The 13810-nt window shown below is 49.5% G+C and overlaps 1 protein-coding gene across 5 annotated transcripts in view; it reads left to right on the forward strand.

Annotated features, from left to right (window-relative positions):
* The window catches only part of pde1a (phosphodiesterase 1A, calmodulin-dependent), a 628668-nt gene that overhangs the window by 448926 nt on the left and 165932 nt on the right, over positions 1-13810 (forward strand). Inside the window, exon 2 of one of the 5 annotated variants that reach the window (XM_078551928.1) lies at positions 6098-6229. The exons of the other annotated variants lie outside the window; for them this stretch is intronic. Coding sequence (XP_078408054.1) covers positions 6098-6229 — 132 coding nt within the window. The remainder of the gene's footprint in view (positions 1-6097; positions 6230-13810) is intronic. 5 annotated transcript variants of the gene reach the window in all.

Consider the following 13810-nt stretch of genomic DNA (forward strand, 5'->3'; position numbering starts at 1 on the left):
AAGAACTAGGAGCAGGAGTAGGTGATTCAGCCCCTCGAGCCTGCCCCGCCATTCAATACGATCATGGCTGATCTCATTTCAGCCTCAACTCCAATTTCCAGCTTTCTCCCCATAACCTTTCAACCCGTCACTAATTAAAAATCTGCCTATCTCTCTCCCTTAAATTTATTCAGCGTCCTGGCATCCACTGCACTCTGAGGTAGTGAATTCCACAGATTCACGACCCTTTGAGAAAAGTAATTCCTCCTCATCTCTGATTTAAATCCATCATTCCTTAGCCTAAAACTATGGCCTCTCGTTCTAGAAAGCCCGACCAGAGGAAACATCTACTTTGTCTGTTCCCTTTAACATCTTATATACCTCAATTAGATCTCCTCTCATCCTTATAAACTCGAGCGAGTATACGCCTAAACTCCTCAATCTCTCCTCATAAGACAAGCCCCGCTTCTCTGGAATCAATCTAGTGAACCTCCTCTGAACTGACTCAAGTAAGGGGACTAAAACTGTTCACAGTACTCCAGATGCGGACTCACCAATGCCTTGTACAGTTGCAACAACATTTCCCTATTTTTATACTCTATCCCTTTAGCAATAAATGCCAAAATTCCATTCGCCTTCCTTATTACCTGCTGTACCTGCATACTAGCTTTCAGCGATTCATGCACGAGGACATCCAGATCCCTCAGCACTGAAGCATTCTGAAGTTTATCTCCATTTAAATAATAAGTCACCTTTTTATTCTTCCGACCAAAATAGATAACCTCACACTTATCCACGTTAAACTCAATCTGCCAAATTTTGGCCCATTCACCTAACCTGTCCATATCCATTTGTAAATTTCTTATTTCTTCATTGCAACTTACTTTCCCACCTATTTTGATGTCATCTACAAGGTTAGCTATAGTACCTTCTATCCCTGAATCCAAGACATTAATACAGACCTCCATGCCGAGGTCAGCCTGAGAGGGTGGTGAAGAGATGGGTTCTGTGCCCGCAGCATGTGGTACACTATGACCCACATGACTGTTTTGGGGGTAAATTGGAGGAGCTGCATCTAGAAGCTGTGCTTGAATTGCAGGACATGTCCAAGTCAGGGTGATGACATGCTGGGAGTGGAGCTTCAAGGTGGCGTGGCAACGAACCATCTGCTGCACTGTGTGCTCCACATGCTTGCGCGTCCTTGCTATGGAAGGATATACAATGTGGTGCCTAATGTGATGTAGGCAGCATGTGGCTAAGGGGGTGGTGGGGGGAGGTGAGGAACAGGCCTAGCATCTTTGTGTGAGTGTTCGGCAGCAGCGAGGTGAGGAGGCACTGGAGCCCTGCAATGTCCGATTCTGGTTGGGGTGGGCAGTCCGCAAAGAGAGTCCATGTACAATTTGCACAAATCAATATAATAAAAACAAAAATAAAAATAGCTGGAAAAGCTCAGCAAGTCTGACAGCATCTGTGGAGAGGAAGACAGAGTTAACATTTCGAGCCCGTATGACTCTTCATCAGAACAAATCAATGCTCTTCTCTCATTTTCAGGAGAAGAATGCTCATAACGTGGCAGAGCGTGTGAGGACTGGCGGTGGCCAGGCACAGTTAGCCATTCTCAGCCGGTTTGAGCAGGAAGCCCTGGACTTGGAGAGGCGTCATGCGCCCAGGTCCACTGGTGCCAGTGAGGCTGGGGTGTCACAGCCAGGTATGTTTGCCCAGTAGTGAGGTCAGCATTGTTCTCCCAGCAGCCATAGCAGTGCTGAATGTTAATTGATTTAATTTTGCAACATGGCTTGACCATTGCTTATGGAAGGATGAGCGCATGATGGTCCGGGGGACAGGGATGCACATTGACATTGTCTCCACGTTAACTGATCCAATGTCCTTGTTCTTCCTTTCAGCATCAGTAGAGTAGGACCGGGAGGAGGAGCAGCAGAGGCCCCCTCTCACACCTGAGGGGCCTGAAGTCTCACCAGCATCACACCATCTCTGCCAGGCAGGCACCAGAGCAGATACTAGCTCCTCGGTGGGAGTTAGAACATCAGCTGGTGCCTCGGGGCACAGCGGTGAGGGCACTTCACAGTCGCTGGAGGAGCTGGCAGAGACAGAGAGTGCCCAAGGCACCAGCAATTGGAGGACTGCAGGGAACCAGGCACTTGATGTCGGTGCCTGATGATGTGCCTCTGGAGTCGTCCGTGACACAGCAGGAAATGCGGCGGCTATGCGGGAGATACACGAGGCTATGCTTGGCTTGGTGTCTGTGGTGGAGGAGTCTACGCGGACGATCGCCGAAGCAATGAGCCACATGTCCGAGCTCCATGCGTTCTCCATGGAGAGAGTGGCTACTGTCATGGAGAGACTCCTCCCGGAGACCCATCAGGGCTTCCTGGGGATGCGCTCTGACCAGCAAGTCCTCAAATTGGCATTGACCTCAGCTGGTCTGGGTACCAATTTTCCCAGCTCAGTGCCCATCCATCCACGGTGAGCAGGGAGGTCCGAAGCGACCTCACGTCGGCGCATCAGCTACCTGTCATTTCTGCGGGCTCCTTTCAGAGCGCTCCAGATGAGGGCAGCAGCTCCTCCGCCCCTCTCCCAGTGACCGTAGCATCCGGTGAGGCTGCGACGACTGGGGAGATGCCAGCTGTGGAACTGGCAGCTCCCTCCCAGGCGGGGCCAGCACAGGCTCCACGGGCCAGAGAACGACCGCCAAGGTCATCAAGGCCAACGGGACATCAGAGTCAGCAGGCTGTCTCAGATGCCAGTCCCAGCGAAGGGGCAGCACCAAGACGTAGCACCCGTAAGCGTAAACATAAGGCAGCTTAGGCACTGGTGCTTTTGTGTTGGCCCAAGATGAGGTCTTTATGATTTGCTTTGAATTGGAAAACCCTTGTCATTTTGTTTCACTAAATTTCTCTGGTTGCAATAATAAATTCAGGCATGTGACCATGGCTGAGGGTGCCTCTTTTGTTCTGCATGTGTATGGTTTCCAAAAATGTTATGGGCGCTTTGTGGGACATTCAGCTTTATTAACAAGGCCCTTAGTTGCACTTCCTAACCTGGAAGATTTGGCACTCAGGTATCGAGTATGGAGCCTACAGCCCAGGGTTGTCCTGGAGGTCCATCTGTATTGTGCCAGCTGAAGGTTCGATTGGATTAAAGCCTCCTGGGTGTCCCTGCCTCCCTGGAGTATGCCCGGGTCAGTGTCTACCCCTCAGCATTTCCCTGTGCGTGCTCATCCTCGGACTCACTGCTGGACTCATCGTGTGCAGCCGCAGCCACTGTGTTGACGTCTTCATCATCCACTGCGTCCCCCCTTTCCAGTGCAAGATTCTGGAGAGCGCAGCATGCAACCACTATCACCAATACACGATCTGGGGGGTACTGGAGTGCGCCCCTGATTGGTCCAGGCATTGGAAGCGCATCTTGAGAAGACCAATGGCTCTTTCCACCACAGCCCTTGTGGTGCCCTGGCTCCTATTGTACCGCTGCTCAGCTTCTGTTCTTGGATGGCGGAGAGGCGTCATGAGCCAACTTCTGAGGGGATAGCCCTTGTCACCCAGCAGCCAACCATCCAGCCAGGCTGGAGCACTGAAGAGCCCCGGCACCTGGGAGTGTCTGAGGATGTAGGCATCATGGGAGCTGCCTGGGTACCTTGCACAGACTTGTAGAATCTGCATCCTGTGATCTCACACTATCTGCACGTTCATGGAGTGGAAGCCCTTCCTGTTGACGAAGGCACCGGGCTCACCTGCTGGCGCCTTGATGGCCACATGTGTGCAGCCTATAGCACCCTGGACGCGGGGGAAGCCAGCAATGGCCGCGAAGCCTCTGACTCGGTGTGTCTGGCTTGCCTGGTCCCAATGGTAGAGGATGAAGGTCAATGCACGCCTGAACAGAGCGTCTGTAACCTGCTTGACACAAGTGTGGACAGCTGATTGGGAGACACCGCAAAGATCACCCACCGAGCCCTGGAAGGAGCCAGAGGCATAGAAGTTGAGGGCAGCTTTGACCTTTACAGCCACTGGCATGGGGTGTCTACCCACACAGTTAGCGGAGATCTCAGGCTAAATCTGACACATACAGTTGACTGTCTCCCTTCAGAGATGCAGCCTCCTTCGCCACTGCACCTCAGACACATTGAGGTAGCTGCTTCGCCGCCTGTAAACCCTGGCAGCAGGATAATGGCGTCTTCTGCGGCCTCTTCTGCCTTGGTCTACCTCTTGGCCCTGCGCCTCTTGTGCTTGCACCTGTCCTCCCAAAAGTGGCTCCCCTGGAGGCTGAATGTGCACTCCTGGCCTCCTCCCCCTTCTAGTCCTCCCTTCCTCCTCAGAGGACGTGCCTCTAGTGGAGAGTTCATCTCCCATTCCCAGGCTAAGGGAAGGCTTTCTGAAACCTGAAGGCCCAAAAAAGATGCCTCACTGCAGAATGCTGACCTGAGGGTTAAGAGTCCAGACAAAGCAGCTGGCATGCATTTTAAAGTATTGCAGATCACACAGGCAAGTTTCAATAACTTAGAAAAATCAATACTTGAGAGAGCACACTCGCGATCCCACTGAGCCCTCTTATCCCGCCCGTGGATTAGGTTTATACAAATGTGTCCTACCCGCCTGCCTGTTGCGCCCGTGTGCCGACCCGAAGACTGCACAGGTGCCAAAAAATCGGTGTCGATTGGTGAGTCAAGGGCCTTAAGTGGCCCGTTAATTATTGGCGGGTGCGCATCGGATATCATCACGCACCCACCCAACGAAATATTGCAATGGCGTGCGGTGACGTCAGGAACATTGCCTGACATCACCGCGCGTCATTTTACGTGCAGACGTGCGGGGCCCGCCCCCTCACACCACCGGGAAAATTTTGTGCTATGGAATAAAGATCAGACATAGGGTCTACAAAGGGTGAGCGACCCACTCTACCAGACTGCCATCCAGATGGTGAAGGTGAAAGTCTACTGTTGCACATTGCTTCAAGATCCTGTGCTGTTTATTTTATTATATTAGAATAATTACTTTGTGAGTAACATCCCATCTCTGCTGCCTACAGATCAGTTGGTGATGGACATGAGCAATTTGGCTGTTCTCTCTTTAAGATTTCCTTAAAGCTGTGACCTTCATCTTCTGATCTGGTATTCCATTCACTGGTGTTTAATAATTTAGCCCATTGGAGAGATGAAATTGCTTTTAATCACACTTCTAATATTGGTTATACCAATCTGTATGAAGTTTTGTAATTTAAGAATGATAATTTCTCATGCTGGCATGTCCGATTAGGTACAATTCATTTTTAATTATATGTCTGTCTCAAACTTGAAGATGTATGAAAGTATGAAATGGAAGTTAAAAATGAAATTATAGTTCAGCTTACTTTATTCGCTAATTTGACCCAATCCCAGTTGTAGCCTCAGGTTCATATCTCTGGATGTGAGAGATTTTATCTAAGGGACTTTGTATGGTTCTGAGCTCCAAAATGGAAGTCATTAGTATTGCCCCCTTCATTTAACATATGTTGTGCTTTAATATGATTGCTCCAAAGTGTAATTTGGATTGAAATTGCTCAGGACTAACCAATTTAGATTGCACAATATATTGACAATTCCTAAAAGAAACATCACGCCTCAGCAAATCCCTCTACCTCTGCAATCAGTTGATTACTCAGCTTGAACTCACAGATGTATAATACTGATGGCCTGTTCGACTCTGAACTAAGTTTCGAAGTCAATATTTGGTTCTCCCTGCCCCTCCCCCCAAACAAAGCTGCCTTTGCCCACATCAAGCCTTAATTTGCCAGCAATCTCTTCGAAGCTCCTCTCAACTCATCAAAATGTTGCAGCATGCGTCCTAACTGGTGAAAAGTCCCCAAACACCATTATCTCGCTCCACATTGACCGTCATTGGCTTCTGTTTATTAACACAATGGCTTCAAAATCCATGGCCGGGATTTTCCGTGCCACCCGGCATCGGACACGTTCAGTGGTGCGAGCGGACAATATGGCGCGATCGGTTTCACAACGACGTGAAACCAGTTTGCGATCGTCCACTCAGCCCGCCTATGGTGGGCTGCATTTCTCGCCATCAGACAACGGGAACCTCATTGTAATACATCTGCATATCATTATTAGGCCAGCCCGCCGGAATCGCGCCTCCCCCGCTGGATCGTCCGTCCACGTTGGCAGGAAAACACACCGACGCATTTCACAACAGCACATAAGTGGCGTGCATCTGCCGGGCTGCACTTTACTCAGGACTTCAAGGTTCGTTTGCCTACTTTACTTCAGTCAGCACTTGCAGTCATCAGCGTCAGGCTTCACAGACAGCACCACATCACTTTTAGGGGGGCTCACTTAGTGCAAATCTGGGACAATTTTGCCCCATGTCTTTGTTTTCAAATCCCACCATGGCCTTATTCCACCCTAACTCCACAATATTCTGCTGCTGCACATCCCAGCTTACTTCCGCATCATTCTTCTGACTCTATCCCACTGTGTATTCCCCACTCCTCCTCTGTACCAGTGCCTTCAGCCAGTACCAATTACATTCTGAAACTCTTTTTCTGAGCCACTTCAGTTTGCTGTTTCATGCCCACCTCACTATGCTACAAAATAGAAGAAGTAATTGTTAGAAATTACTGTAAAAATGGAATCTGTTTGAAAAAATTATGAATAGAACTCAAGATGGATACGTCAGCAGGCTCTGAAGGCATTTATTGGGTATTGGAAGAAGTTGGAGATGGGATACAGGAGGCTATGTTTTTTCCATCCTTTTTAAATATGCAAATTACACCATTTGACGAGAGATTGTAACATATTCATTCAAAAAAGGAGAGAAGGATAAATTAAATAACTATCAATCCATTGCCTGTCATTAGCTGTGCATAAAAAAACAGAAATGTTGGAAATATTCAGTAGGTCTGGCAGCATCTGTGGAGAGAGGAACAGAGCTAATGGGCAGGATTTTACCGAGGGCTGTGGGACCCTCATGTTGGGTTGAAATGGGGGTCCAGAGCCCACACCTACTGGCAGTAGCACCTGCTCAGCTAATTTCCTGGAGATGGCCTCCTAATTCACCACCTCTGGCTTGCTGTCCAATTAAAAATGGTGGGTGGGTTGCCAATGCTCTAGAGATGGGTGAGTGACTCTTACCAGGAGAGGTGGACGCTGCTGAGGCAGCTCGGAGATTGAGAGGCCTTGGAGAGGTAAGTCAAAAATTACAAATCAGTGGAGCCAAGCTGATAGACTTCTCCATTAAGAATGGTTGCTCATTGGTGCAGGAGATGGCCATTCCGGCCTTCACCCCCCTTATCCTGGACTACCACAGGGAGGCTGCCTCCACCAAGCTTGCAGCCTCGCCATATGGCGTGCCTACTCCAGTGCCAGCAAAATGTCATCAGGCCTGAGGAATGGACCCAAAGTGGGTTCGTGATTATTTAGATTGGCTGCACGCCTCTACTTGGCGGGCATCCCCTGTGTTCCAGTCATGTCTGAGATACCACCCTGGCTGCAGGACTGTGTTGGGAAGCCAGCCCAACTTGGCTCCCTGCTATTTTCCTGGCCCCATCACCCTCCCACCTTGCAGCCCACCACTCCAGAGCTGAGAAAAATTTCCCTAATGTTTCAAGTCCATTGGCCTGAAATGTTAACTTTGTTTCTCTCCACAAATGCTGCTTGACCTGCTGAGTATTTCCAGCGTTTTCTGTTTTTGCTTCAGGTTTCCAGCATATGATGTGTTTTGCTTCTGTATTAACCATGCACAAACTCTCAGAATCAATACTTTGAGATAAAATCAGTGAGCATTTAGAACTGCAATGGTTAATCAAGGGCAGCTAGCATCGCAAGTTGCGTTGGACAAATTTAATCAACTTCATCCTTTCTTATACTTGCGCTTTTCATTCCCCAAGGCAAATGTACACCTGCCCGTTAAGGTATAAAGCCCAAAACCAAATAATTGGATAAGACCCATTAGTGGGTGCAGGTATCGCAAGGTGCAATTACCCCTAGCCCAGTGTAAGCGATGCAGGCAGCAACAAACCTCGTGCTATGTGCTTGTCTTTAAGGTTGCGGCATTCAGCTCAGTGCTAAATGAGCTGCTGAGTGGCTATATGTTCAGAAAGCAGCTCAGAATCTTGTGATACTAGCGCCAATTAAAGCCAGGGTGCACTTCTGAAAGGCAGTCTGCACCCATTAAAAGGGAGGTGCATTCTACCTTCAGCAGGGACTGGAACTAGCTTCAAAGCTATTCCTGAGGAGGAGGAAAGAGTAGTAATGTACCAGCAGGCTATCTTAAATTGGTTGTTAGTGTAGCTATTAGCACACTCAGGATTGTTCAGCAAGTGCTGCCCAAATGTGAAATCAGATCTAACAGTTGAAATTTTGTTTTGCGTTTTGCAAGTGCGGACTGGCTGAGTATGGCCTGTACACTACCTATTACAACAGCTGAAGAAACTAGAACGGAGGTCACCGTTTAAAAATGAGGGGTTTCCCATTTAAGACAAAGATGAGGATTTTTTTTCTTTCAGAGGGTTGTGAGACTTTGGAATTCTTTTTCTCAAAAGGCAGTTGTGACATAGTCTTTGACTGTCTTTAATGCAGAGGTAGATAAATTCTTGATAAGCACGGGGGTGAAAGGTTATCAGTGGTAGGTAGGGTTATGGAGTTGAGGTTAAAATTAGATCAGCCATATTCTCATTGAGTGGTGGGGTAGGCTCAAGGGTTCAAGTGGCCTACTCCTGCTCCTAATTTGTAGGTTCGTCTGAAGTCGCATGCTGTAATAAAAACAGGAAATGCTGGAAAAAACTCAGCAGGCCTGGCAGCATCTGTGGAAAGGGAAACAGAGTTAACGTTTCAAGCCCAATATGACTCTTCTTTGAAACTGAAACATGCTGTTTGATTTGGCCAGTCAATCGTTGGGACAAATGGCCCATGTACCTGACATCACACCAGCACTGAAATTCATACACGCCGTTGCTCAATTCTGTGGTAGGCAGAACATCTTTTTGAACTGACGGCAGTATCCTGCTGGTGGAAAATACCACTCATATCATTAAGTTAATCAATTAAGCTCCTGATGTGGTTCATCTTTGCTAGCTAGAAGTGGCGAACCTTCATGTGCAGGGACTAGCTCTCTGCAAACAAAAGGAATATGTTCAAGCCTTGCACCTTTTTCAAAGTGCCCAGGAATCTGGGGAGCCTATAGTTCCTTGTTGCTTTCTCCATGGGCAGAAATTTTACCACTTCGGATGGGCATGGCGGGCGGGTGCAAGAATGGCTGCGAAACAGCCCCTACCGCGATTTCAAGCTGGCTGGCCAACTAATGGCCAGCCAACGTGAAACGCGCGCTGATAACCTCAGCGCTGCCTGGGTGGGGGGGGGCGGGAGGAGTGCGAGCGCTGAAGTGTGCGCATACGTGCAGGTTCACTCAGTGAAAGCTCCTGAAGGCACAGAGCTGCCTCAGGGAGCTGAAGATTTTTAACATTGAAAATAAAGATTTCAAAAATAAGGAAAACATGTCCCCTCATCTGACTCCCGTCACATGAGCAAAGACATGTTAAAAACAAGTTTTAAAAGTTTTATTGTTTTTTTAATCACTGTTCGAAACCTCATCCCACCCGTGGATGAGGTTTTGCAAAAAATGCAAAGGCTGCTTGGCCTATTCGTCTGCCCACCAACTATAAGGTTGGACGGGCAGGAAAAATTTCACTGTAATAATTGATTAATGGGCTTAACAGCCCTCTTATTGTCGGCGGGCGCATTGCCTACTCCCGTGCATGCCCACCGAAATGTGCATGAGTGCACAATGACATCAGAACGCTCGCCCGACGTCATCGCGCACTATTTCATGCTCGTGCATGTCAAGCATGTGCCCACAAGCCGAGCTGAAAATTCTGCCCCATGACATTGTCTCGGCCAATCAGAGTACGCTTGCTAACCAATCAGCACCTTTTTCTCCTGTAGTAAAAATTGTTGTGATCGTTTGAAATTTTGCACTCTTGCCTTTGTCCTGATGAGTGCAAGATGAAAAGCTTCAGCAACATGTCTCACTTTTCAGCAATATTCAAGTTCTGTGCCAACTTTCATTTTCCTTGCTCTCTCTATGCATTCATTGTCCAGCCCACTCCTAACCAAGTTTCTTGGCTAATGTACTGGACAGGCCTTGCTGCTGATCTTCACTCACTGCCAGCACTACTGGCCTCGATTGCTGCCATTGTAGACAGGAGATGGGAACTCCCTGTCTTGTGGGAGTTCCAAATCCAGACTATCAAGGCATAAGTTGGGGCCGCTAACTTCAAGAAAGTGCACCAAGAGAAGCAGTGAGGCATGCCCAGGCCTTTAACATTTGTATTTGGAGGAGTAGGATTGGTGTCCAGAACAGGTCTTATTATTATGTATTATATGGGCAGGATTTTCTCCTCCGTTGCGGGGGATGTTGAACTGTGGGCGCGCAAGAGGCGCACCTCTGATCAGCGCCCCCAATCGGGGGCACGCCGCCATTTTACGTGGCTTAAGGCCCGCCCAGTGTGACGTTAGCACTGAAGTGCTATGTGCTCCCTGTGCGGGCTGGGGGGAATCCCTAAACCTGAGAGTGTGCTGTTTCACGCACGCGCACGAAACAGCGCTCTCATCTCCCTGAGGCCAAGTGCAGCCTCAGGGAGATCGGCTACACAATAAAAAATATTTAAAATGGAGAAAAAAAAATCCCTGACATCTCCCCTCATGTGACACTGTCACATGAGCTGGGACATGTGCATAACTTTTTAAAAAAACTTTAATTAAATTTTTAAAAACCTACATGAAACCTCATCATGCCCGTGAATGAGGTTGCTTGCCTTTTCTAATGCCCGCCGGGGCTCCTGGCCTGCGCGCCAACCTTAAGGTTGGAAGGGCAGGTCTAATAATTATTTCAATGACTCTGTCAATGGCCTCAATTGGCCATTGACAAGTCAGCGGGCGCACAGCTGATTTTGCTGCTACCTGAAAATTTAAATGGGGCGCGGTGATGTCAGGAATTCCACCCGATGTCACCACATGTTGTTTTACACATCGGCGAGTGGGCCCCGCCCCCCTCGCTGATGGGAAATCCTGCCCAATATTAATTATATTATATATTATGCTGATTTGTGTTAGCAAATGCTGCGCAATGAATGGGTCCCCAGGATAGTTACGTATTTGCTGGAACCCATCATTAGCGATATAAGAAATCTATTCTTCCGGCTGAATTTTCTGGCTGGCGATGGGGAGGGTGCGGCGGAGTGGGAGCGGGTATGGTCAGGTCCGCGCTGCCATTGTGCACGGGCGGGCCAAACAAGGCCCGTCCAGCGTGAATGGCGGCTCCCGAGGACAGCGGGAGTGGGCGGGTAGCGGCGGGTCTGCAATGACTGCCGGGTCCAATGGCGACCTGGCGGCCTGTTTTTAAAAGTTGCTGCAGCCTTTCCAAGGCTGAGAATTATGGCCAGTGGAAGGGCTCCCCAGAGCGCTGCTGGTAAGCAGGCCAAGCAGGAGAGTAGGGCAGGGGGGCACTGTGCCCCTCGTTTTTCCGATGATTGCTTTGCTGCCCTCCTCAAGGAGGTGGTAGTACGGCAGGAGGTGCTGGTGCCGCAGGACAGGAGGAGGAGGTCCTCCTACATGACCAAACGTGTCTGGGAGGAGGTGGCGAAGGTGGTGAGCTCCCGTGATGTGGTGTGGCGCACCTGGATCCAGTGTCACAAGCGCTTCAACGACTTGCTGTGTTCAGGAAGGGTGTGTACCATGATGGCATTGGTCACTTAACCCAACAGATAGGCTTTCCCCACTGGTGCCCACCCACCCACCAAGTCTGAGTGTAGTGACTGCATCGAATCATTGACGGCATGTGTCATTCGCTGGGTGGGCCAGCAGATATTGTAGCGCTGCTCAGCTTCTGTTTTTGGATGGCGGAGAGGTGTCATGAGCCACCTTCTGAGGGGATAGCCCTTGTCACCCAGCAGCCATCCATCCAGCTGAGCTGGAGCACTGAAGAGCCTCAGCACCCGGGAGTGTCTGAGGATGTAGGCGTCTTGGGAGCTGCCTGGGTACCTTGCACAGACTTGTAGAATCTGCATCCTGTGATCACACACTATCTGCACGTTCATGGAGTGGAATCCCTTCCTGTTGATGAAGGCACCGGGCTCACCTGCTGGCAACTTGATGGCCACATGTGTGCAGTCGATTGCACCCTGGACACGGGGGAAGCCAGCAATCGCTGCGAAGCCTCTGGCTCACTGTGTCTGATTTGCCTGGTCCCAACCAAAGTGGATGAAGGTCAATGCATGCCTGAACAGAGCGTCTGTGACCTGCTTGACACAAGCGTGCACAGCTGATTGGGGGACACTGCAAAGATCACCCACCGACCCCTGGAAGGAGCCAGAGGCAAAGAAGTTGAGGGCAGCTGTAACCTTTAGAGCCACCGGCATGGGGTGTCCACCCACACAGTTAGTGGAGATCTCAGGCCCAAACATCTGTCAGATGGAGGTCACTGCCTGCCTTGAGAGACAGAGCCTCCTTTGGCACTGCACCTCAGACATATTGAGCTAGCTGCTTCGCCGCCTGTATACCCTGCGTCTTCTGCCACCCCTTCTGCATTGGACTACCTCTTGACTCTGCGCCCCTTGTGGCTGCACCTGACCTCCAAAAGGTGGCTCCCCTGGAGGCTGAATGTGCACTCCTGGCCTCCTCCCCCTTCTAGCACCCTCCTTCCTCCTCAGAGGAGATGCCTCCAGAGGAGGGTTCTGCTCCCATTCCCAGGCTAAGGGAAGGCTTCCTGAAACCTGCAGGCCCAAAAAAGATTCCTCACTGCAGAGTGTTGACCTGAAGGTTGTGAGTCCAGTCCAAGCAGCTGGTCTGCGTTTTGAAGTATTGCAGATCACACAGGCAAGTGTGACTTTGGGCAGCTTTTTCCCGTCAGCGAGTGGGGGACAGGTCCCACACGCCGACACGTAAAATGATGCGTGGTGACGTTGGGTAGGTGTCCCGGCATCACCGAGCGTCATTCAGATATCCAGTTCGGCGGGCATGCAGCCAACTCGGCTGCACGCCTGCCGAACTGTCAAAGGCCTATTAAGGCCAGTTATAAAATAATTAAAGTAATTAACTGAGCTGCCCGTCCAACCTTAAGGTTGGTGGGCAGGCCAGGAGCCCCAGCAGGCTGCAGATTATTAATGAAACTTCATTCACTGGCGGGATGAAGTTTCATGTCTGTTTTTTAAAAATTTAATAAACTTTATGTGTTTATTATTAACATGTCCCATCTCGTGTGACATTGTCACATGAGGGGGACATGTTAATAATTTTAATATTTATCTATTATTAGAGTTTACTTACCTCTCACGAATCTCCCTGAGACTGGACTTTGCCTCAGGGAGCAGTGCGCAAAAGAGTGCACTTTGACAGATGGGGATTCCCTCCAACCCCTGCACAGGAAGCGCATACCACTTCCTGTCGGGCAGCCCGCTGGGCGGGCCTTAATTGGCCCGCCCACCCAAAATGGCGGTGGGCCCCGTTTCAGCAGTGGGGTTCGGCTGCCCGCCCGCCGCCGAGCTGGTGGGGCCTGCCCGCCCATTGAGGTAAGAATTCTGCCCATAGGTTCAAAAGCAAAATACAGTGGATGCTAGAAATGTGAAATAAAAAATACTGGGAATATTCAGCTGATCAGAAAGCATCTACTGAAAAAGAAACAGAGTTAATGTTTGATGTCCTTCCATCAGACTGAAAAAAGTTAACAGAGACAAATGGAAATCTAATCTGAGAGAAAAACAGCACTTCTTCAAGATGGACATTCCTGAAATAGAAGTGGATGCGAATTAAATGGTAATACAAAAGCAAAAT

Source organism: Cetorhinus maximus, chromosome 11 (genome assembly GCF_964194155.1).
Source record: "Cetorhinus maximus chromosome 11, sCetMax3.hap1.1, whole genome shotgun sequence".
Taxonomy (NCBI): domain Eukaryota; kingdom Metazoa; phylum Chordata; class Chondrichthyes; order Lamniformes; family Cetorhinidae; genus Cetorhinus; species Cetorhinus maximus.